Below are 25,846 nucleotides of genomic sequence, written 5' to 3' on the forward strand. Positions count from 1 at the left end.
TCCAGGTATTTAACACAAGCTTCTGGCTCGCATGTCAACTTATTCTTGTAGAGGTCCTCGTAGAAGATCTCAAAAGTGGCTAGAAATTTGTCTTGTTTGGTGTGGACATTATTGGCAGAGTCTTTAATTGAAGATATTGTGATTTGCTTCTGTCTGTGTGCAAGGTAAGAAGCAAGGTAAGAAGCAAGCAGTTTCCCTGCTCTGTTCCCCTCACATAATTTAAGTGACTTAAACGTATTCATCCATACCCCGGCGCGTCTACTCACAATCACATTATATTCGTATTTCTTTTTAATAAGCAGGTCCAGAGAGTGTTTACTGCCTAAGCTAGCTGAATGGGCAATTTCTAGAGCCTCTTCTGTCTTTTTCAAGTGTGTCAAGTTCCATGTTTAATTTTTTATTTGTCCGCGCTCTAATGCCTATAATGACGCCCCTGATTGTAGCTTTAAGAGCATCCCAAACAATGGAGGTGTTCGTGTCTGGGGAATCGTTTAATGTGAAATAGTCCCTGATAGCATTTTCTATTTGTCGCTTGTTCTCAGGATCAGACAAAATTACCTCATTGAAGCGCCAGCGCTTTGGGGGTAATATGGAGTGAGAACCTGCGAGTTTAGTACTGATACAAGAATGGTCAGAAACTAGTTTAAGTGCTATGGCAGTTTCATCTATAAGATGAGTGAAGGAGCTCGATATTAGGATATAGTCAATTCTGGCGTAAGAATTATGTGGAGCCGAATAGAACGTGTAGTCCCTCCCATCCAGGTGTTGGAGGCACCAGGATTCTTTTAGGTTAAATTTGGAGCACATGCGCGTGAGCGCCTCGTGAGAGCGGGATGGTTGGTAAGAGCATTTGGATTGGCGATCTATTAGGGGGTCTAACGGAAGGTTGAAGTCGCCCCTGCAATCAAGAGTTCATCATTTGGAATGTTCTCAATAGAGGATGAGACAGCTTCCCAAAAGTCTGTGTCGTCAGAGTTAGGGCCATATATATTTACCACGTGGATGGGGTCCTCGTCTCTCAACATGTGGATGATTAGCAGCCTACCGTCTACGTCATGAGTGTGTGAGGTAATGGTGATGTTTGATTTCTTTGAGATTAGGGTTATCACCCCTCCCTTCTTGTGTGTGGCCGAGGAGCATAAGGTGTGGGAAAGCCAGTTGAGACTTATAAAACTCATATCTTCCTCTGATTGCTTAGTCTCTTGGAGTAGGATGAAGTCCCCTTTTGATTTTACTAGGTAGACAAAGACCTTTCTACGTTTCACTGGATGATTGAGGCCCTTGACGTTCAAAGAAACTATGTTGAGATTTCCCAACAGGGATTTATTTTGAGCCATCTAGAGGGTGTTGATCGCTGGGAGGGTGGGTGTCCTAATGTTAGCTATAATCGGGCGTCGATGCCTTTGAGTGCCATCCACTGCATAGTAAGTGCGGCTAAGTACGTATGGGCCTGGTAATTTGTGGACATTCCTCCCTGCAAGGACAAATGTGATGTCTGAGTCGGAGCCTGCAAATGGTGTATGACTCGTGTGATACTACAGAAGCGGTATTGTCAGCAAAAAGTATGGGGCAACAAATAAACAAAAGGGAAACGACCATTAACACATTTACCCTCACCCCCAACTCCCCCTTTCCCCCTCCCTCCCACCCCCCTTCTTTGCCCATACCCCTTCTCCCTTCTCCCCCATTCCTCCCCTCCCTCCCTACCCACCCCCTCCCCCCCCGGATGAATCGAACACAGGGGCTGCGACTGCAGTACCGTCTGGAGGCAGCACAGAGAGGTAAACTGGAATAATGAATCTTCAGGAGATTTATGGGTTGAGAACTACAACACAGCAAAAGCATGGTGCTGTCTAGGAACACAGGTGGTTTAAAACATATGACTAACATATCTTTTAGATAGGATATGGCTGAGAGAGAACTTGACAAACGTTGAAATTGTAATGGGAGTATGTAACCATCAAGTCACAGAACACCTAAGAGGCGATCTAGAACAGAGTCTAGCACGTGGACTAACCCTTTAAAACAGATTTCTAAAACAACAACTAGCACGTGGACTAGCCCTTTACAACGGATTCGGCTAAATTCAAACTTGGCAACCGGTGAGGTTGTAATGGAAGTACATAACCATCAAACCGCATGACCTAAAGAGGCGCTCTAAAACGCCGGCTAGGGAGACTTAGAAAATTCTGGTGAACTGCCCCTGCAGGAGCATGTAATGGCGTGAAGTTGTCATTTTCATACGCCACATTTTATCAACATGAAACAATATAGAAAGGCACCTGGCTAGAAGGAAGCCAAAAAGCTAAAACAACCAACAATACCCGTGGATTGCTCGACCAGGTAGTTCATGAAGTGAGAGAGTCCTGGATCTCCGTTTTCCTCTTGTTTGAAGAACCGCTGGACAGGTCCATGCTCTGTGTTGGGGAGGCTTCCAGATGGCGTGCAAGATCCTGAGGACTTGAAAAGAGATATGCTCTGCCGTTTTCAAGGATTTTGAACTTCGATGGGCCTGCAAAGGAAAATTGAATATCTTTCGCTTTCAGCTTATCCCTCAGAAGAAGGATTCCTTTTCTTGTTTCAACGGTTTTCTTGGAGTAGTCGTGGGTGGATATTATGCAATGATCTTCCCAGGCGATGTGGTGATTTTTCTTGGCGACCTGCAGAATGGCCTCAACATGTTGGTACCGGAGTTTTTTGCAGATGAAGGGTCGAGGGCCTTTCCTCCCCTGGACAGTGAATGTTGGAATTCTATGTGCTCTGTCGAGTTCCAGGCCGTGTTGGAATGTAATCCCCGTGATCATTGGTATCCAGGCCTCAAGGAAGGCTACACACGATCCCGCATCCTTCTCTGAGTTCTCCGGAACACCGAAGATGCGTATGTTCCCTCTTCTGTTACGATCTTCTAATTAGGCGTTTTGTCTTTTGAGCTCATTTGTAGTGCTCTGGAGATGCTTTATGATTTTGGAAGAATGGGAGGTTCTGTCTTCCACATCACTTAGGCGCTGTTCCGCTTCACTGATGCTCTTATTCATGGTGCTCATGTCCACCCGGATCGCCGTAAGTTCTAGCTGCATAGTGTCTGTGTTGCTTTTAGTTGATTTAGCTAAATCATGGACTTCTACTAGCTTTTTTAAGATCATATCCATAGTGCTTGTCAGGTCTGACCTGGCTTTGATTAGAGATTCTGAGGGTGACGGTTCCGGGCGTACTTTCTTGTTGTTGGTTCTGCTTTCTCTGTCAGCCATTGTCAGGGAGGGTGTAGGAGTGAACTAAATTGTTTGGTCGCAATTGTAAGCAAACTCGATGTTGGCCTTGCTATCTTCCCACTTGTCCTTTCTTGTAGTTCTGCACCTTCTTGCTGTCAGGACCGGATCTGTTGAGTCCCGCTCTGTTCCAAGAGATTGCGTTAGTGGATGTGAGGAGAACGGAGCGCAGGAACCCGGTATAGAATATTATTCCAGAGCTATGGTGAGCAGCGGCAGGAGTGCGGTGCTGCTTATGGATCGTGGAACGGCAACTAGCCTATGGTGGACCAGTGCTTGCTCTGGGCTATGAAATTGTGAAGCAGGCAGGATGGCAAAATTGGCAGAGAGTTTTGGGAGGGATACGCCTCCTCTATCCTGGTATGGGTGCAGTGAAAATCAGAATGGTACACAGAACACTGTTCACAGACAGGCCATCGTCAACCTCATTTACAGTTAATTTAGTGTTATATTAGAGCCAGTAGGAAGAATGAGCCATCAGAGAGTCAGCGAGACCAGCAAGGGGTGGATGGTAGCAGCAGCACATGTATAGGCAGGTCAGCAAAGGATGAGTGGTAACAGCAGCTCACATACAAGCAGGTGGCAGCTGGATTTTCTTGCAGCAAACCCGTTAAAGCACATGTACTGAGACGAGAGGACTGTGAAGGTAAGATGGCGCCGTCATATCCAAAATGGGTTCTTTGGGTTTGCAAGCAGTAAATTTGTCTCCCGGGAAGGACTACATGGCCCCTTCGACTGTATATGCTCTGGAGCTCAGGAGCTGGGCGAGTGTAATACAGAATGCCTGTTGCTGGGCGAGTGGTCCAATTGAAGCAGCGTGCTGTGCTGAGACTTATAAGAGGGCTTTGAGGCTGAAGGTCGCAGGCATCAGCGTAGCGCGAGTTCGTGGGCCGCAGTCGCCGCCATCTTAGAGTCGAGGCAGAGAGTGAGGGGCATCCAGAGATATACCGGGCCTTGCGCACTATTCCCAAAGCAGTTAGCAGGCGAGAGGGGGGTAAAGGCTGTGCTCCTCGTGATGCACTGCGTGTGGCGCTTTTTACGGTCACAGGCGACTAAGAAAGCTGTTGTTGTAGCGGTTTGTTGCTAGTTCCTAACCGCCATTATAAGGTCAGGTAAAGCGGAGTCTGTGCGCAATTCTATCCCTTTCGCAACTGGCGCTATTGGAAACACCCATCTTCAGTGGAGCCAGGGTGATGCAGCGAAACAGTGCTGTTCGGTAGTCTGGGGTTCACTGGCGCCGGGATTAGATGTCGGGTTTGGAGCAGCTACCATTATCGGTGAGCTGCCATTTTGAGGCTGTGTGTAGTAGATGCGAGGATTGTTGGAGGCGACGGCAAAATCAGAGTTTACCGTGCAGTAGGGTCGGAAGTCTTAGCAGCATTGTGTGCTACGTGGCGAGGAGAGGTGAGGCCCGTTGTTCCCAGCCTCAAAATCGAAGGTTTATCCCTTTTATTTGGCCTAGATCGCTCCTCTGTCTGCCGAGCGACGTGTTCAGGCAGCCATTGCCGCTGCCGTCCAAGCCATGCCCCTATTCTGCTTTATTTTGATACCGTACTTTGACTACGGGGAATAATTTAAGCATGTGTATCAATGAGAGATTGCAATACTGTAGAACTGCAGGTAAGTATTTTAATTTGTTATGTCTTCTATTATTGTGCCATTCTATCAGAACGATACTGTAGACTGCTTTCAGCAGAGCAGTCTTACATGTCTACCTGTCTTTAGATCTTGCTCATCACATACCCCGGTTAAAGTACATTAAAAACTTCTGCAACAATTTAGGCATTCAAGAATTCTTGATAATCCTGGGTCTATGCATTGTATGACAAAAGGTGAATTATAAACTCTGTTTCAGTGTCTCTTCTAAGTGATGGGCACAAAATTGAAGTTATTTCTGATTATCTTTTTATTAAACTAAGAATGCCGCCCAACCTAATTTATTAATGGTCACGAATGTTCACATAGTTTTGCATTGATGCAGTTCCATCTTAACACAGTTTATCTCCTGGTGATGTTCCTCCAACAGTTTGAAGGTATTGAGAACCTACCTATGTGTCCCTGTGACGGTTTCTCTCTACGTAGCACCTTGAAATTTCTATTTTTTGGGTGAGTTTATTCCGGACCGAGACATTTTTATTTTAAAATACTTCCTAGGTACCTACGTTTGAACTAGTTTCTACCTCCTTTAATCTTTCTACAAAATTTACATAATTTGCTTAGCTACTGCCAGTTATATCTAGCATCCCATGAAGATCAGAAGGTTATTTGCAGCCAAATTAAATGTATTAACAACCTGTAAATTAATTAAGACTTCACATGAGGTGGTGCCAATTTGGATTGATGTATTTCCTGTTATGCGATCTTATGCTTCTCTTTGTATAATAGTTTGTAATCTTCACCCGTCTTTTTAACTGTTTGTATTTATTATTGGGTCTGATGATGGCTTTAATGGTTTTTAATGTGAACCGCATAAAGTTAATTTGAATATGAATGTTATTGAAACCGTCTACTCTGTGTTAATGTATGACTGCCATTTGGGCTTTCTTCAAAGTTTTTCTTTTAATATTAAATTCAAAGTCAATTTGGTTATTTGCATCATAATTTAAAATGTTATCTCTTTTATAAACTTTGCGTTTGTAGAACTATTCCAAATGCCAGATTTTAGGCACCCACTCTTTTGTACAAGGGCACTATTAGTTGGAGCCTGGTAGCATTACTGTCAAATTTCCTTTTTGAAAGCTTTCAACTGTGAATATACCGTTTTCATAATTGTTTTCTGTTTTTAATTTCCGTTCACAGATTTTTGTAATCACATTACCAACTGAGCTATTATGTCATGCTGCTGTATCTACAGCATACAATATAGCATCTGTCACTTAAATCAAGTTGTCGCTTGTGCTGTGTGCTGCCAGTTGCTGCTGCCTTTCAGAAATATGCTAAGCAAGATCTTTGTGAGCCTGTTTGCTTTTGGCCGAGTGTTTTAGCTATCTGTTCCCAGGAAAAGAAGAAAATGGTTGCAGAAATATTTTGAAATGATAAATGTTTTACTTGGTTAAATTAATTTGTTATTCATCTCTTTACTTGTCGGGCTTTCTTAACAATAAGAGCGTGAATTTGCATGAAAGTTTGTTCTTTTTATAGGATTTATTGATCAGTGGTTGTGAGTTTTTTAAAGGGTTAATTTGTAGTCTAATTGACAGTCAGCTGATTGTTTCAAGTTTGCTTGATTTTTCAAGTTCACATTTCACCTTATAAATCATTGCACTCTAGTTATAAATGTATCAATGTGTGCTTATTTATATTCTGGTTCTTAATAAATTGTTTTATTAAGTTACATTGTGTGAATTGCCATAACATCAATGGAGTTTGCTACATTTATGTAAAAATGTAATTTACTTGAGTTACCAGTCTGTCAGTGCATTGGCTTTTTCGTGCTTTAAAAATCGTAAATTGTACAACTCCCATTTGTCATTTTCCTTCACGATGTGTCTGGTTAAGTCTTGGTTTCATTTTTAATTTCTATATAAAATAGTTGAATGATAGGTCATTTTATATTTATGTGAAGTATGTTGCCTTGCTTTTCCTAGGGAAGACTCTGCCATAAGAACAATTGTTTTGTAATTTTGCAATGTTAGCACGATTGAATAACCTTTATGTAGGTTTAGGTTTTACTACTTGTGATCACAACATGCTCTTCAGCTGATTACCTGATTGTGTCTGTCAACCTTTGCCAAAGTACTTATTTTGGGATAGTAATTTCATGGCTTTAATGTCCCATTTCAGGAGCAGTTAACTAGTTTTCAACAACTAACTCGTCAACTTCAAGAAGCAAATGAGAGAGTGGAGTTGGTAAGTAAAGGAATTGACATGTTTAGCTACTAGTTCATGCATTGTGAATTACTTAATTCGAATACTGTTAACTTGCATGCATTAAGTGCAAGTGTTCCAGTACAAAGAAGTGAGGCATCGTTTAATGTCAAAAGTTTCAATGTCAATCTCTTCTTCAACTATAAAAGACTCTCCATCATCAAAGTTATCACTGCATTGACTACAGTGCCAGAAAGAAAGTGTCAGTCTCTGCCTCAGGTAAATTTACCAGGTACAGAGGTGTTCGTTATGCAGTTTTCTTTTACCTGATTCTGTTACAACTGCAGTAGCCTGCAGTGTAAGAAATTACAAACCTCAAAAGTAAGATAGTCATTTATTGCAATCCAAACCAAAGGGCAAGGTGATCATGTCAAGTTAATTATCTCGCTTCATCGTCCTTAGCAGCAGGAAGGCTAGAGGTTAGACTCCATGGATCTAAAAATGTGTGGAACTTCAGCATTACTAGTGCAGGTACCAGTTCCACTGTCCTCCTTGATCAGCAGGACAAGTCTCTTTGAGAGACCATATAGAGGCTTTCAGAAGCCCTCTCCAAAGAAATGCACCATGAAGTGCTTAATGATGTCCTCTTGGTATTGGACTGGATTATCATTATTATGGCACATTAATTTGCTAAAATTGCCATTGACTATTGCCTTGAGCGTGCCATGAGAACATCATTCTGAATGTGGCTGCTAGGCTCTAAACTGGACTTTCAACAAATGGTAATATGTTGTTCCTTCTCTGCACGCTCCTTGTTATTGGCTCACACTGACCCCAGAATGCACTGGATGAAGGTGAAGCTGTAGACTCTAAAAAGAGCAGACGTAACAAAAAAGGCTCAATTTTGTGATCTGGGTTTTTCACTGTTCCTTGCAGTCACAGAAAATACTTCGCAATAACATAGGTGAGATTGTAGCTCACTAACTAGGGTGCTCGGTACATTACCTGTGATAAAACGCTGGCCCAACGAGAGTCTCAGAGTAGTCTGGTCGGTTGTCAGTACCACACTCATAGGAGGAAACGTGAAGGCTGAAAAAAACTCTTTAATACTATCTGAAAATGCTACATATATTCCTCCCATGGTATCTGTTTGTAGAATAGCAAACACAAGCAGAATTGGTTTTCAACAGAAGGCTGCCTACCAATGTTTAGCAAACAACACTCCTTAGTGTGTAACAAAATCGCTGGTACTACACTTGGCATTTTTTTAAAAGGTCTTGTTACTAATCCAATCAGCCTAATTGTTCTGAATGTATTGCTTTCAATAAACAAACATTTATTAAGTTAGTGTATATAACAGAACTACTAAGCAAGTATAGAAGTTATAAAAATACCTGTGTGCCCCTTAATTCCTACCCATCATACATGAAACACACACACACACACACACACACACACACATACACACTCTCTCTCTGTTTCTCTTTCGCTCTCTCATTCTTATGGTGACTTCTAATATCAATTACAATAATATCAAAGTAATAGTAACTTATACAAATGTGTTGCATTTTTTACTTTTAAAACCTGATACTAGCTACTCTTTCACTTTTCCGTCATTCATTTTCCACAAATCCCTATAATTGGGTGGATTTCCATGAAAGTTAATCCATTAGGGAGAAACCCTTTGTAATGCAAAGAGGTAGAAGAAGGAATCCAGCTCAGACATGTATGGTCCGATTTTTGTTTGTACCAGTCTTACATAGCAGAATTGACATGATGACATAATGTGGGAAATGCTTCCTTGATAATCTTACTCCAAAAGGCCATATAAAATAACCCACAAACATAGGAAAAACAATTTATGTGAACATGGAGAAATGCATAAATCAAACCCAAATGGGCCACCAGCATTTCATTAAACCACCAACTTCTAAATATAAACATCATCCTGTGTCTGTCTGTGTGTGTGTGTGTGTGTGTGTGTCTGTCTGTCTGTCTGTCTGTCTGTCTGTCTGTCTGTCTGTCTGTCTGTCTGTCTGTCTGTCTGTCTGTCTGTCTGTCTGTCTGTCTATCTGACTCGGTTCCAAAAGTATCTAATGCTCTGCTGTACATCATGTCTAAAAGACGTTGACAAAGCCAATAGCTCCCACATAGGTGAAGGCCTAATGGCATTGTCAGAGGTTGTTCTTCATGGTTTTTCTTCTTTGAAGGAGTGATGGGACTCATACACTGTATACACTGTATAGAGCATAGAAATTCTAGCACATCAGCTACATATACAGTGTTGAATACCAGCCTCCTATTGTTTTTTAGAGTCAAGGGAGGGGGGGATAGATGGTTTTCGTTACATTGGTGTGAGAAGCTCTCCACTCAGTAAAAATGTGTTACCTCAAACCAGGTTTTGTTAGCATTGCTTTACTTATGGCTTTATTCTAGTGATTTTTTAGGAGACCAGGGTTTCTTAGAGCATCTATCGAGACTGCCCTGAAGCTTTGCTTTTGAATGCATATCACACTGCAGTGGCTCTTGAATATTTTCTTGACCTTTGCTGGATGTGATATTAAACGTGGTGGCAACTCAGTCATATTTTTATTGTACCTTAGAGGTCCCTCCTATTTACCCTAGTTTTTGTACTGCTGACTCCATCCCATATTTAGGGCAGTGTTTGACCGGGGACCGGTTACCAGAATGTTTCATTCATTTTAATATCATGGTTACAACTTCATTTACGTCTTGCCTGGATCAGTTCCCCCTAAAGGATATTCGTAGCAAGACATGTGGGACCATAACTGACTGCGCTGAGCAGAAAGTTTCCCACACTTTCTTTCCTGTTAGAAGCAAGTGTGTAGATTTTCAGAGGAAGTTTGAGATAAACGTATGTGATGGATTTATAGTTGTAGTTGTAAATGTCAAGTTTAAATTATTTTAGTTGAGAGCTCTAATGAACTGTCTAGCTAACTGCGATCCCATATTCATTACGAATCATAAATATATGCTAGCCAAGCTGTCATATGCTTTGCATATTTCTCACACTGTTAAGTCCACACAACCTCTTTTAATCCCACCAGTCCATGAGAATGCCAGCGTAATTTAAGACAAGGCTTGTCTTCATCGCAATAACATGCTGCTGGTATTACAGAACTTATTGAAACAGAAACATGTTCTTGTTAGGCTAAACCACAGCATTGTGAGAATAGTGTCAGTGTGATGCATCAATAGGAATCAATTAGGCCTTGTGTCAATAGGCACAATCCAAAGAAACCAGTATGGATTCATCGGTGTAAGTTTTTAAACTTAAGAAAGCCATTTTGTATGGGAGGGAACAGGTGGCCTAAGTCCATGTTGTAAAGTTTTGCAATATTCCAGATCATTTTTTCTGTACCAGGAATTTATTTTCACTCAAAATATGACTTTCTTTTTGATATATGTTGATATTTTTACATACAGTGCTTGAAATGGAAGTATAGACTTGGAGGTACTCACTGTTCCAAAGTGCTATTATTCAACCATTAAAAGTATTGTTTCCTGCTAAAAAGTGCTTCTTCTGTCTGACACTACCTACTCATGTAATTATTTTAAGCACTCTACTCGCTAATATAGTTGACGTCATTTTAGCCTCTGCATTCAGAAGGGAGATAGTTGTGCATAATGCACATTCACGTATGGGTCTCCCATCTTTGTGTTTCTGAATTATAACAGCTTGATGTGGATCAGCTGTCAGGACACCCTTGATTCTCACCTTGTTGAGTAGCTCTTGGATTTGTGGAGCGGACAGTTTGGAAAATCTTTTGTAAATATCAGCTAGTATCCCATTAGGACAGGGTATCTTCCTTGTTATCATTTGTTTAATGGCCTCCTCTACCTCTTCCAGGGATATCTTCTCTTCAAAGGGCAGCCTATCATTTCTTCCCAGAGTTGGGAGATCGAGTTCCTCTAGGAACTGATATATTACCTCTTCCCATTCCAAGGCTTTCGACCTGATTAAATGTCCTTTTATATCAGGCAACTTCTTTGAGCATCCCTGCGTCTGTCTCTTTCAATTCTCCACTCTCATTTTCTATTTTACTTATCCATCTAGATGCCATCTCTCATCTACCAAACTAAGTTGTCTACCAGTATTTCCCCCACTTTGTAGAGACTTTGTTCTCTGGCCAGGTACTCCTGTCGTGCCCCATCTTCACCTCATTCTAGTTTGTGAGTGTCTGTGTCTCACACCATCTCAGCAGCTAAGGTGTATTATTTCTCACAAGATCATCTTCCATTTCCAGGAGTTGAATTCCATATGGCATAGTTTCTCCAACCTATGTTTTTCTTTCTGGCTTCAACATTTTGGGGCCATTCCCTCAGCACTGTCTTAAACTGAACTCGGACAAGACGGAAGTCCTCATCCTGGGATCTTCGCCCTCCGCCTGGGACGACTCCTGGTGGCCCCCAGCCCTGGGCACCGCACCCAAGCCAACCGACCACGCACGCAACCTGGGCTTCATCCTGGACCCCTCCCTCTCGATGACCAGACAAGTCAACGCCGTCTCCTCATCGTGCTTCAACACCCTGCGTATGCTTCGCAAGATCTTCCGCTGGATCCCGACCGAGACCAGGAAGACTGTCACCCAGGCACTCGTCACCAGCCGACTGGACTACGGAAACGCCCTCTACGCCGGAACCACAGCCAAGCTACAGAAAAGACTCCAGCGCATCCAGAACGCCTCCGCCCGACTCATCCTGGATGTGCCCCGACGCAGCCACATCTCCAGCCACCTGAGGAACCTGCACTGGCTCCCCATCGACAAGAGGATCACGTTCCGGCTCCTCACCCACGCACACAAGTCTCTCCACGACCTGGGCCCCAAGTACCTCAACGACCGCCTGACCTTCTACACGCCCACCCGCCAGCTACGGTCCACCAGCCTCGCCCTCGCAGCCGTACCACGCATCCGAAGAGCCACCGCTGGAGGAAGATCCTTCTCTTACCTGGCTGCCAAGACTTGGAACTCCCTCCCCATCCACCTTCGGCTGACCCAGGACCATCTCGCCTTCAGGAAACAACTCCAGACCTGGCTGTTCGAGCAGTAGCATACCCCTCCCCCCCAAGCGCCTTGAGACCCTCCCGGGTGAGTAGTGCGCTATACAAATGGCATGATTGATTGATTGATTGTAAGCCTCCCATAGAGTTTTTTGAGACTCTACTAAACTATCATTTTCCTAGAAATACGGTATCCGCCCTCACTTTCGCTACTTCCTGTGGGTCTGTCTGCTGCCAGGTATGCAGTCTCTAGTTTGTTCCTAAGTATTAGACCTAACATCCTTAGCATGGTATTCCCCCAGACTTTTTCAATCTCCTATTTTTACTGAATTTCATTTTGTTGGCTTCAGGACACTGTGCACTTTACCCCTGCTAACAAGTGATTGTGCGGTTCCCCTTAAACATGGTGAAATTATCATACCCCAATTGGCACATTTAATTTACTTATAAGTCCCCATTACATGCAACACCTGTACCCAAGGCCTGTGAATTAAATGCTACCTATGGGCCACAGCACTCATTGTGCCACCTACTAAACTAATACTGTAAAACATGTCACAGTGCGAATGTGCCAATGCAGTCTGTAGTGCAGTTTTAAACTGCCATTTCGATCTGCCAAAATTGACCTTCTAACAGGCATAAACCTTCCTTTTTAGGTCGAGCCTAGCGCAGCGCACATGCGCTGCTCTAGGAGAGGGCCTCTTGGAATCACTCCAAACTTCCAAGAGACTTCTCCGTGTGGGTCGGACTCCTACCACACATTTCAAGGGCCTATGCGTGCGGCTTTCAATAATGAAAGCAAGCAAATGGCCAAAGACGGGTGCATGTCCCGCCTTTCCTCTAAACTTTCACTCCCATGGCCTAGGGCTCTCGGGAGCGAGCAGGGGTGCACATTGTGCCGGCTGCATTCTTCTCTTATTGTTATCTGGGCTCATGTTACTAATTAAACAAAGCACGGTCACTTTCGCGGCCATGCTTGTTTGAACTTAAAAAAATTAAACACTAAAACGCTATTTCTGATCAGCCACTAATGTGTAGTTTTTTGCCTCTGCTTTTTTTTCCTCCTGACCTTACCAGGTGCCCTGATGTGATCTTACTCGATACCTCCCCTGAGACTGTAAAAAAAACATCCCAAGACGCCCCTACCTCTAAACCTCCATCCTTGCCCTCGGGCAGACTTTGGAAACCTCTTGAAATAACCTGTTTTGCCAGGATAATGCATTGCTTGGAACAGAATTAAAGGTACATTTTTGCTTTGTACACTCAGCGTCCGGGTGTTTTCCCATCCCCCTCCTCCACCGTCTCAGGTAGAGCGCTTTGAAGCAGTCGCTGGACAGTGCAAGCTCTATAAAGAAACTCATTGAGTTCTGGCTAAACACATAAGGTCCCAAAGGCGAGACCTATTGGCTATGCCTATGCTTGTTAATACTTGTATGTCACCCCTAAAGAATTCCTGAAAGGCTCATAGAGCAGAGTACATGGTATCTAAAAGATTTGACATGTGATTTAAGTTTCACATGTCCTAATCTTCAAAAACTCCTAAAGACGTTTATCACTGTAGCAAGGCTATTTCTACCTTAGACTAATCCTGGTTTCCCTGACTACACTTACTAAGTGATAGTTAGAGGCTAAAGTTAGATTTTAAATAACTATTCTGAAAATTTCCCGTTTACGAAGCTGGCATTTTTCTACCTAAACCAAATGTGCCTTTTGCCAGTATCCAAGGTCACCTGGCTGTGAATGATTCACCTGTGGTATGTTGTTTATTCCTTCCCAACATTGGAACAAAAGGGTATTTGGTGTGTGACAGGTTGTTCCTCCTTTGAATTGGTTGTCCTGATGGTAGTACTCAGATCTTTCTGAGCTTTAGAAGGTAGCCTGTGGGCTGTGCCCACTCCCTTCTTGACTTCCAAGGCTACCTGCCCTGCAATTGACAATGCAACCCGCACCTAAGCCTGAATGCCCTTTGATATGGTAAACAGTTTGGAATCCCCCACTCACAGGCTGACTCTGTGTATAAGAATGTACTTGTCCTGTCACAAAATCAAGCAACAGGTGAAACTCCAGAGGTTTGGGGCTTTTTGCAAATGTGATTGGACTCTTCGCATCAGCAGCTATGACCATGTCTCCAGCTAACACAAAGCTCCGACGGCTAATTGCTTTTTTGCGTCTAACAGCGACCGCCTGTGTCTACCACCTACGTAAAGTTCCAGCGACAACTGCTCCTCGTACGACAATGATCTTGTTGTGGCTACCGCCAACGCGAAGCTTCGGCTGAGACTTCTCACATGGAGTTTGAAATAGAGTAGGTAAACTCTTCACTGGCATGAGCCTGGTTCCTGTATACATCCTGCGCTGCATCGCAGTCGCACAAACATGTGACTTTGACCTTGTCCAGCTAAATCAGATTGCAACAACTGAGGCTTTGTGCTTTATGGTGACATTTTCAGCTGCAACTTTACAAACTCATAACTTTGCTTCTACTGATTGGATTTGAGTATTTTGGCACTATTGTATGTATCAAAAGTTACTCTATCTGCTTAATTCGTATGTGATTTTTTGTGTTGTCTTTTCACTTCATTACAGTTTGAGTGCTGCATAAATACTTTATACAATACTTTTAAGTTAAACCTGACTACTTTTGTGCCAAGCTCCCGGAGGGTTAAAACAGGTTTATTTAGTCTCTTGTGTGGTGCACCCTGACAAGCATTGTGTTTATTATTTGAGTGGGGCTACCACCCCTTTGAACTAAATTAAGCCAGATTTTTACAGTAGGTTTGTCTGCTGTCCCCTCCCCCCCCCCAGCCTCATCAAAATGGGCAAATGATCTGAGATTCGTCTGACAAGCATCTCACCCCTTTCCACTCTCTGTACCTCTATTGTGAGAACAAAGAAATAGTCTAATCCGGAGAATGTCTTATGCGTGCCCAAGAAGAACGAATATTGCCTATCCCCAGGGTGCAACACTCTCCACATATCATTAAGCCCCATGGATCTAGTAAATGGTAAAATATTTGTGTACTGGGGAGTATGTGATAGAGTCACAGTTGTTCTTTTAAGTTCAGTGAAACATAACATATTTAAAGTCCCCTTCATTAATATGGAGCCCTGGGTGGAGTCCTGGGTCTGCCTCCAGCATGAGTGACCAACCTTTTTTGTAGTACCCCTTTCTGCAATCTTAGTGTGCATACATGCTTACCACTGTTACTTTTTGTCTCGCCCCAGGATCCTTGCCACATCATAAGCATCTATGTGAATCTATCCATCTTTTAACCTCCTGGAATGACAGATGTTTTGGAGTAGGATTGCCAACCCCCTAGAAACCATGGAGAAGCCCACATGTGCCAGGGCAATATAGTTTTCCTTGCTCAATAACACTGTGTACCCCCCAGGTGTTTTTCTTGTAGAAAGAGCACATTTGGGGCTTCTAGCTTGATGTATTGATTCACTGCAATTCACTTAATCTTACTGCCTAAACCATGTACATCCTAGGAGAGGACAGTCCGCCCATTTCTGTTCTCTGTATCTGCCATTCATTCCTACACGAGCAAAACCTGTATCTTTGTAATGCAGTTTCCACGCCAGGTTCAGATGTATCTGCACATGCATTCCGCAGCCAAACAAAGGAATAATAATGCCCTATCCCCTCTTTGATCCCCCCTCTTCCCAACCCTCACCCACCTTTTTCAATACTCACAAGCATAGAATTACTTTCACCCTTAATAGTGGAAAAGTCTGTTGCCCAGGTTCTCTAGTCTTGGCCATCAAGCAGTTCACTATGCTGTTAAGAACTACAACTGTGCCCTCCAGTATCATGATGTTCATCACCGCTTCCGATACTCATCCTGAGACATTACGTAGTTTGTGTCGCAGGAGAGCCACTTCCGACTTGATTTCACCTTTTTTTTCCTCAAGCATTTCTCTGAATGTCTGTATCACTTGAAGGTCTTTGTCTGTGGTCTGAGTCCCATCGCAGCACCTTTTTCTCTCACTGTTGACTTCCGTAGGGATGCCATGGCCTTCACATAGTTGTCCATTGTTCCCTTTCTTGTCAACCATGGCTCCTTTTCCTTTGTGATACGAGTACCTTTGCGTCTTCCCTCATCTTTGCTGAGGTTGATGTATTTTTGCTGTCCTTCGAGCACCATGTCAGCCCTTCCTCTACAAAAGCGGGTGTGTTTAGGACATATGGAGCTCCAGCGAGGTTAGGGCCTAATTAAAAAAAATATATAAGCACCAGGGCTCTAGTCAGGAGGCCTCTGTAGCTTACACCACACATTGTCCCTGCCAGCGCTGCCAATGACGGTACCTACACATCTACTAACCAGCACACTTCTACAAGTGTGTAAATTCTGTCTATTCCAGCCCACCAAAGCTATAAAAATCGCTTGGGTGCCAGGTATTAGTTATTTTGAATGAGTAAACAATTGCTGTTCTGCTCATCTCTAAATTATACAAACAGCGCAACCAAGTGGCATCGGTCATATGTGCCAGTGTTGACAATTAAGTGCTGGTGCCGAGCACCAGGAAACACTGGCTCCAACTAAGAACTTGTAGAGTCCCCGCAGGCTTTGGGATTAATCATTGTAGAATACATCTTCCATTCAGGTCCTTAGCCTCCTCTGCGTGACCTCTGGAAGAAGTTGCTTTTGTCTCAGTTGCCCCCTATGCAGCAGCGGATTCTGCAGAGAGGCTTTGCTTGTTCTCCCGTCCTTGAGCTCCTGTTAATCTCCCCGACTTTGGTAGGTTGCTGGGCCTCAGCCCTCTCTGAAGTCTCGGACTGGGGCGTCCCACACTTCTCCCTGCCTCAGCTGCGGTCTCTGTAAGCATTAGGCAGAGAGTTCTGTTCTCCTGGATGAAGTCAGAAGGCCGCCGTGCAGCCTCCAGGCACCGCAAGCACCAGCTTCTCTCCCGTGCGTAAATATACACAAGATTTAGCTTTAGGGGGGACAACGCTGCTGCCACTTACTTGCTGGAGGGTAGCTTTTGCCGCTTGCTACGCACATCTGTCTGGGGCCCTGACGCTGCTGGTCTTCCCTGCCGCCACCGCAAGCACCATCGCTGGGCCGCAGTGGGGGAAGACTACAGCTCCCAGACTCCTCGGCAGACACACCCACTTCCTGCTATTCACCGCGCACGGAGGCGCATAAAGACGAGCAGCTCCCACTGAGGAGAGGGGGACAACGCTGCTGCCACTTACTTGCTGGAGGGTAGCTTTTGCCGCTTGCTACGCACATCTGTCTGGGGCCCTGACGCTGCTGGTCTTCCCTGCCGCCACCGCAAGCACCATCGCGGGGCCCCAGTGGGGGAAGACTACAGCTCCCAGACTCCTCGGCGGACACACCCACTTCCTGCTATTCACCGCGCACGGAGGCGCATAAAGACGAGCAGCCCCCTCCGCGTCGCGGACGGCGCCGGGCAAAGCCCGGGCAAAGGGCGGGCAGTCTAAGGCAGAAGGAGGCAGGGCTGGGCCAGGTCCTTAACAACTTGATATGGGTAAGCGAAAGAATACAAGCAATGGTGAGGAGGGTAGCAAGAAAGCCAAGGTGCCGAGACAATCACAGTCCATTTTAACATTTCTTTCTTCGGCTGTGGGGGCTATCAACAAAGAAATTGCTAATGCTGAACTCGAACTGGGCCTGGTACAAGCCCCTCCTTCACCTAATACATCTAGTACCCTAACACCAGTGGACTCTGCTGACCCAGCAGTCTGTGGCGATGCACTTATTACCCCCACTATTCCGCTGGAACCTTTGGTAATCATCACAAAGCCAGCAGCCGCACCTACCACGAGAGCGGGTAATTCATCTGGTGCCCCGCAGTCACCACAACTTACCATCTGTCCACAGCCCAGTGTCCTATCGACGAAGAAAAAAAGGGGGAAAGCTAAGCACTTACCAGGGCCCACAAGTACACCTACCAATATTCTAGGGGACCAGTTGGAGGCGCTCTTTGTTGCCCGGATCGAACCGCTTCTTGTGGCCATCGCTAAGGACATTGTGGACACCTTAAACACTTGTTTGGAGGGTCTCCTTAAGAAATGTGTCATCATTGATAAAATGGTTAACGGTCACAATTTGCTTTTGGATAGACACAATGAGGGCCTTCTTGGGCCAGGGTCAGGTAGCTCAAAAAGGGAGCCCAGGGCTAGCGTGCCACCTGTTGATCCTATGGTAGTTCCTTTACCTCCCATCCAACTGGAAAACCCTAGGGTGCCACAAAGGTTGCCCGTAGAGAATGGGCCTAAGGGCTGTAATATTCACGTAGATTTACCACCAGAAGCAGCCCCGTTAGTGGCAATTTTCATGGGTACTCCCCCATTAAAAACAGGAGAGCGTGAGTGCGCAAGAGATCTTATAGTTAAAGCAGGAGCCTGGTGTACGGACTCATGTAGTGGGAGCAGTATCTCCAACAGGATTATTTCAGCCAATAGGGTGGGGTGGATTGGGGGGATACCGAAAAAGGTGCAGGGGGATTGCGTGATAGTCAATTTTGACAGGCCCGGTGTGGCTGAAAGGTTATTCTGGGACGGATCCGGAGTCTTGAGCAACGATCGTCTAAGACCGTTGCCTTTAGGCTTCTTTTACCCTCCCATAGTAAGTCCACATGGTCCGCATTGGGTACCCATGGGGGGTAGGAGAGGGCCGCATCCGGTAAGGGAGGCGAGGTTAGGAATGCAAAACCCTTGCCATCAAGCATCAGTAGGTGCGGGCCCAACGACCCACACTGGACCCAAGCCCTCTGAGTCACGGCAGCACGCACCCCCGGGTCAAGACTTATCTGGAACAACAGATGGGTGTGGGCTGGTTCTTAGCAACCGTTTCTCCTCACTTTCGGGGCTAGAGGACACAGATTGACTACCTGCACCACCATTAGCACATTTAGGTGAAGAACGTAGTCCGACTTCTGACTCAGTGGAAGTATGCAGGCTATTGAGCTGGAATGTGGCGGGTGTTAGAACTAAAAGGGTTGATGAGGCATGGCTCGCTTTTATTTCTTCGCATGATATTGTAGCCCTTCAGGAATCGTGGGACATATCACCTAGTTTCTGCCTAGATGGTTTTTCGAGCTTTGTGGTGCCTGCTGCCCCCAGCGCTGCGGGCAGAGCCAAAGGTGACCTTATTTTGCTTTTTTCACTAAAACTCAAGGGGGCTTTAAAATTAATTAATCAAGCTTCGCCAAATCTTTTGTTAGTGAAAAGGGTGATTTCCCCAACCCAGAAAACTATTTTTATCAATTTTTATAATGCAGGAACCCAGGATAATAGTAATGATAATCTCGTTATCCTGGACCAATTTTTGTCAGAGGTCAGTCTAGATATACACACTAATATCGAATTCGTCCTTATGGGCGATTTTAACATTCATCCATGTTCCTTGTCATGCGGCACAATTGATTATTTGGGACAGAGTGGCCCAGACATTATGCACTTTGAGCATTCTAAAGGGGGAGAGACATTAGAGGAGTTATTGGCTAATTCCAATTTGTTGGAACCTGCCAGTGGCTCAGGTGGACCGAGGCTCAACACTTTCAAAGGGTCGGACCCTGGATCCATTATTGATTATATATTTGTGTCATCTGCGATTTTACACAGTGTTGCTTCATATAGAACCCTGATTTCCCCTTTTAGTGATCATAATCCTGTCCTATTGGAAGTTTATTGGGGTGATTCCATGGGCCCTATGCCGACCTCTGTTATCCCTAGGGTGGGAACCCTAAAAGTGGTGGATCAGGGCAGACGGCTTAAGTGGGCTAACGTGGTGCCAGATGACTTCTATGAGGTATTGTTCCCCAAAATTGAAAGTGCTGTGGCAATCTGTCATAATCTTAGTCCAGAAAAATGTGAAATCCTGGGGTCCTATGAAGAAATTTGTTTACAAGTTTCGAACCAGTTGACAGTAAGTTTGGGGAAGAGTGGTAACAAACAACACCGCTGGTTCGACTCTAAATGCTCCAAAACACATAGTGCCCTCTTAGCAGCCTTAAACCATAAGCCTAGAAATAGGGAGGCTGTATCCATCCTAAGGAGGGAGTATAAGCAGGCCATCAAAGAGCGTAAGTAGGGTATTAAGCAAGTCGCATGGGAGAAGCTACTCTCAGTTGATGTTATGCGGGATAGTAGCCAATTTTGGAAAGTGATAAACCAGCCCCTGTTCTCTGGTCAGGAAAACATGCTTACGGACTGTCTTATCCCTGACGACAGGTGGCTTGATCATTTTAAAATTGTGTACGGAGACTCATCGCCTGGGTCTAATGTCCCCCAAGTGATAATCTCAGAGTATGCCCCGCTAGTTTTCACTATCGATGAGGTCGAGAAAACAATTTTAGAAACCTCGATAAACAAAGCACCAGGCCCAGACGGAGTACCCGCTGACTTTTATCGGCACTCTCCTAAGTTATGGGCAGGAATGCTATCTAAAGTCTTTACAGCCGCCAATGGTAATGAAATTCCTATTTCCTGGGCCACCTCAGTTATAGTACCAATTTTTAAAAAAGGCCAGAGGGAGGACCCAGGGTGTTACAGACCCATATCCCTTTTAGATTCTGCCATCAAAATATTGGGAAGAGTCCTCCTGACTAAATTAAGGGATAGTGTGGAAAGCTGCGGGGGTATAGCTAATGCCCAGTATGGGTTTAGGGAGAAGAGAGGTACGGTCGAGCAGTGTTCTAACTTACATCTCTTGCTTGCAAAATACACTGTAGCCAAGGAGGAGTCGTTATTTCGGGCCTTTATGGACCTCTCCTCGGCCTTCGACCTGGTAAATAGAACTAAATTGTGGGACATCCTCCTGAAGATGGGTATAGATGGGGCCTTGGTAAACTTTATGGCATCACTACATCAGGAACTATTTGCCAAGGTCAGAGTCACCAAGGAGGGTAGATGTACGACCCCTTTTAGGTCCAAGCGAGGGGTGCACCAGGGTTGTATCCTGGCCCCCCTCCTCTTCACAATGTACATTAACGGTCTAAGTAGCCATCTTGAGGCAGTAAAGGGCGATTTTCCGCGTATTGGAGACGCTAAAATACATGCCCTCCTTTACGCGGACGACGCAGGACTCATAGCCCGCACAGGCGTCGTACTGGAACAGTTGCTGGATGCCTTCGGGGTTTTCATGGACCAACTCGACTTAAAAATAAATGCCAACAAATCGCATACTATGGTAGTAGGCCTCCATTGCAGAAAGGTAAAAAAGATGATTTTTAAATGCAAGGAGGAGGTGGTCTCAAGAGTGGCTGTTTTCCCCTATCTAGGAGTACTCTTTGACGCGAGAGGCTCATGGAGGCCACAGGTCAGAGTCAAAGGTTTAGCAGTGGCAAGGTCAACTGCCTCACTCATGGGGTTTTCCAAAAGGTTGGGGGCTAGGCCGATGCAGGCAATGTTAAAGATCTATAACTTCAAATGTGTGGCAATTGCAGTATACGGTTCAGCATTATGGGGTTACATAAAAGATGACACCATTCAGAAGGTGGAAAATAGGTTTTTACGATCACTGCTGTCGGTTCCTCAGTCCACCCCAACCTTCTCAACAAACGTAGAGGTGGGTTTGGACTTTGTTACCGATAGGTTGAGGCTGGCCCCAATAATTTTTTGGCTTAGGACTTGGCTGAATAGCGAATTATCTTTGAACCACTCTATTATGGCTGATGTCATGTCCTTAGATCATTCCAACAGGGTGCCCTGGCTGGAATACATAAAAAGATCCTTAGTAGAGCTGGGTCGCCCGGAACTTTTTTATTCACCTTCTTGTATTAGGAGTGAGGATATTGGTATGATCAAAAAGCAATACATGGAGGGGGCCAGATTGGCACGGGAGGAAAGGGAATTGAAGAAGCCAACTGTTAGATCGCATTACTTGCTTCTTCATTCTCCCTCAATGGAACCATATCTGGCCATTGTCACCAAACCGTTCCATAGGTTCCTGTTGACCAAATTCCATTTTAACCTAATCCACTACCAGTTGGGCAGCTATCCTACATGGGCGAAACCTGAGGCAGCCCCATTTTGTAAATGTGATGATAGATCCGTACAAAACACAATGCACTTTACTATGTTTTGCAGGTTTTTCACTGTGGAAAGGGCTAAATTTTTGTTACCTATTTTAAGAAAGAAAGGCTTTACCCAGGTAAGGCCTGCTGTAATTTATCTCCAGCTTCTAGGCAGCACTTACGTTATATTTAGTGTTGCTAACTTTTTGGTAGCTGCAACTAGATCGAAATCTCGCATAACAAGAACATGATTTTTTAACATTGAGCTGGTCTGTTTTACGCTTTGAAATGAAATTTTTACAGACAAATGTACCTAGCAATTCTTATAATTTTTGCTGTTAAATCTGTTTTATTATTATGTGTTATTTTGTATTTAAATGTGTGTATATAAATTTTTTATACTTTTTATGATTTTAACAATCGAATAAAGTGTATTTGACTAACTGACACAAGATTTAGCAATCTTAAGCCTTGTTCAGCACACTGGTGCTTCAAGTGCCGCCCTCCTCTTTCTGTGTTTTCTGGGGCAGGTTCAGCTGTCAAGTTCTTAAATTGTAACCAGAGTATTCAATTCCATATTCAGGCATTGTTTGGCTGAAAATATTAGTTTAGGTACAGTATTTAAACCTGATAATTGTGTGAGCTGGGCGGATAGTTCTCGTCCGCTCGGCCACTTTCAATCAATCAGGTAATTGTAAGCGCACTACTCACACGTGAGGGTCTCAAGGCGCTCAGGGGGGTCAGCAGTTCCGTTCAGTCGTAGAGCCAGGTCTTGATGGCCTTTCTGAAGGTGTTCAGCGAGGTTGCACGTGTGATGTAGACTGGGAGCTCGTTCCAGGTCTTTGCTGGCACCTAAATCAGGTGGGTTTCCCTATATGCTCGAAATATGCTCCAATGTACTCATGATAGACATGTTAAACATATATGTGAGGACTTAAGATCTGAAGTCACTTCTTATGCTGCCACTTGTGATGCCACATGCTGTGATTGCAAACACAACAATGATGGACAGAATGTGGATCAATGTCACACATTCACCCCAGTCAAAAGATCTGGGCCCAAATCCATCGTTTTTCCACTCCACACCACCCTGGGTTAGACAATGGCGATATGCAAATCAGCGCTGACCCTGTTGCCCCATGGGAACAGTCCAGTCCGAACTACAAAAGCCATGTCCTTCCCAGAACGGAAACAAGCATCCGAGGACCGGCCCGGTTTCGAGGTAACACCTCTCATCAGCCCGGCTAGCTTGATTCCAGTGGTGTGGAGTGTCTGGGACTCACGTCTGAGCATCCCCAGTACACTTAGAGCGATAACTGCAAACACAACAATGATGGACAGAATGTGGATCAATGTCACACATTCACCCCAGTCAAAAGATCTGGGCCCAAATCCATTGTTTTTCTGGGAAGGACATGGCTTTTGTAGTTCGGACTGGACTGTTCCCATGGGGCAACAGGGTCAGCGCTGATTTGCATATCGCCATTGTCTAACCCAGGGTGGTGTGGAGTGGAAAAACGATGGATTTGGGCCCAGATCTTTTGACTGGGGTGAATGTGTGACATTGATCCACATTCTGTCCATCATTGTTGTGTGTGCAGTTTCCGCTCTAAGTGTACTGGGGATGCTCAGACGTGAGTCCCAGACACTCCACACCACTGGAATCAAGCGAGCCGGGCTGATGAGAGGTGTTACCTCGAAACCGGGCCGGTCCTCGGATGCTTGTTTCCGTTCTGGGAAGGACATGGCTTTTGTAGTTCGGACTGGACTGTTCCCATGGGGCAACAGGGTCAGCGCTGATTTGCATATCGCCATTGTCTAACCCAGGGTGGTGTGGAGTGGAAAAACAATGGATTTGGGCCCAGATCTTTTGACTGGGATGAATGTGTGACATTGATCCACATTCTGTCCATCATTGTTGTGTTTGCAGTTGCCACATGCTGTGATGTCACGCGCTGTGATGCCACTTGCATTCTGATTAAGTAGGTTAGTTCCCCCACTTCTTTTTTTAGGACTTGTGCCCTGACCGTACCTGCCTGTTTAAAGCGCAGTTTACAGACAGATATTAAATTAGTCTTCAGTCAACCAAAAGGCAACAGAATGGCATAGTGAAGTACAGTTAACACCGGGCACTGAAGTTATACCCATTATATATTTACTGTTGGTGATCACTAACTGATTGCAAATGCAGCACGATTTGTAACCAAAGAGAACACAGGATCATGACCGTTCCAGCAAAATCATTTACCCTTTAAGCCCTGTATGACGGCAATACCTGATTACAAAAAATAGAAATCATACATTCGAAATACAGTTGGTGAATTAGGTGTCAGATCAAGTCTATCAAACAAGGAAAATATGCTCCTGGCTTAAGGTTACCATCTGGTATTTGTTGAAAAACGGATAACTCTGGATTTAGTGATCTGATTAACTCCAGATCAGATGTCCACAATCAGGTGGGCTTGATCTTGGTACAGATAGATAGCAGATGGTCTTCAGCCCTACAATTTGTGAGTGCCCATTGGCGCAGACCCTTTTGGAGCTAGCTGCATTTTACTGGAGTACAAACTAACCAAGTGCTGAACCTCTGCACTGTGATATCAAACGTTGCTGCGTGTCGCTCAGGGGCAGTTCTCCCAGCACACACACCCTTTTATGCTGCTGATAGGCCTGGTGCTTAAGCCACTCTAGGTGGAGGCAAGTGGGTACTAGGAAATGGCAGGTTATATCGGGGCCAGGTCCCTCAAAACTGAGCAAACGCAAAATGCAGCTGATTTTCAGAGTAAAGGTGTGCTTGCCAGGAGAAACACCAAGCTCTCTTGCACTTGTAGATAGTAACTTCTTTGGCATCCTCTGGTTTCTGGTCTATATCGCTTTAGGCTCATTTGGTTGGCTGGATGCTTCCACACAGTTCAGGTCTGCAGTAGCAGGCAGGTCAATAGTGCTTCTGAAGGGCATGATGTTTATCCTTAGCCTTGAAGAAATTGAAAGTTTGCAGCTCCTACTTTAGAAGACGGCATTGCAAGGTCGACAACAATCTAAGTCATTGTTGATCTTCTCTGAGCTAGATTAGAGCTCCAGCTTGTATTTCCCATTCTTCATCAGTACCATTGCTATTTTTTAATTTACATTTTTACTTTTTATTACAAGCATATGCCACAAAGTTTTAAAAAAATGGTACTGCATAAATGCTGCCCCAGCATGCATGCAATAAAACACCACAATAGGTTTCATTTTATATTTGCTACATGCAAGTGACACCTAGATGGATATTTGAAGGGATCGTGAGATCTGACAGTGAATTGCATAGATTCCTCACAAAATTCCAATGATCCTTTATAGGAGCACAAACTGAGCAGGGTTAAAGATAGGAGACATTAACACTCCCTCCCCCCCTTTTGTTTCCCTTCGCATTCCTGGCCGACTGGTCTAGTTTTGAACAGTTGTATTACGGCTCATCTTTTGATTTATTGCTTCTGAACCTTTTAAGTACACTATTCTTTTGTGATGTGTGTGATTTGAGTAAAGTGCTTTTTCTTTTGAAAGATTAAGCGTAGGCTGGAATTTCTGCTACTGACTTGCATTAGTTGTTTGTGTGAATTCCGAGTCGCTAAGCCCACCCTGCCTCATTGATTAAGTCTTGGACTGATCACCCTCGATACCCTGAGGGAAGATTGGCAGTTTAGTCAGGCTTACTGAGATGTTAACTTACGCCCTGCTTTGTTCCAGTTAAATGTTCAACTCAGTGAATTAACCCTCCGGC

The 25,846-nt window shown here is 44.5% G+C and overlaps 1 protein-coding gene across 2 annotated transcripts in view; it reads left to right on the forward strand.

Annotated features, from left to right (window-relative positions):
• Nucleotides 1–25,846, forward strand: part of SCLT1 (sodium channel and clathrin linker 1) — a 558,774-nt gene that overhangs the window by 186,095 nt on the left and 346,833 nt on the right. For both annotated transcript variants that reach the window (XM_078677643.1, XM_078677642.1), the window contains exon 7: nucleotides 7,050–7,115. In XM_078677643.1, coding sequence (XP_078533769.1) covers nucleotides 7,050–7,115 — 66 coding nt within the window. The remainder of the gene's footprint in view (nucleotides 1–7,049; nucleotides 7,116–25,846) is intronic.

This window comes from Lissotriton helveticus, chromosome 2_1 (assembly GCF_964261635.1).
Source record: "Lissotriton helveticus chromosome 2_1, aLisHel1.1, whole genome shotgun sequence".
In the NCBI taxonomy this organism is placed as follows: domain Eukaryota; kingdom Metazoa; phylum Chordata; class Amphibia; order Caudata; family Salamandridae; genus Lissotriton; species Lissotriton helveticus.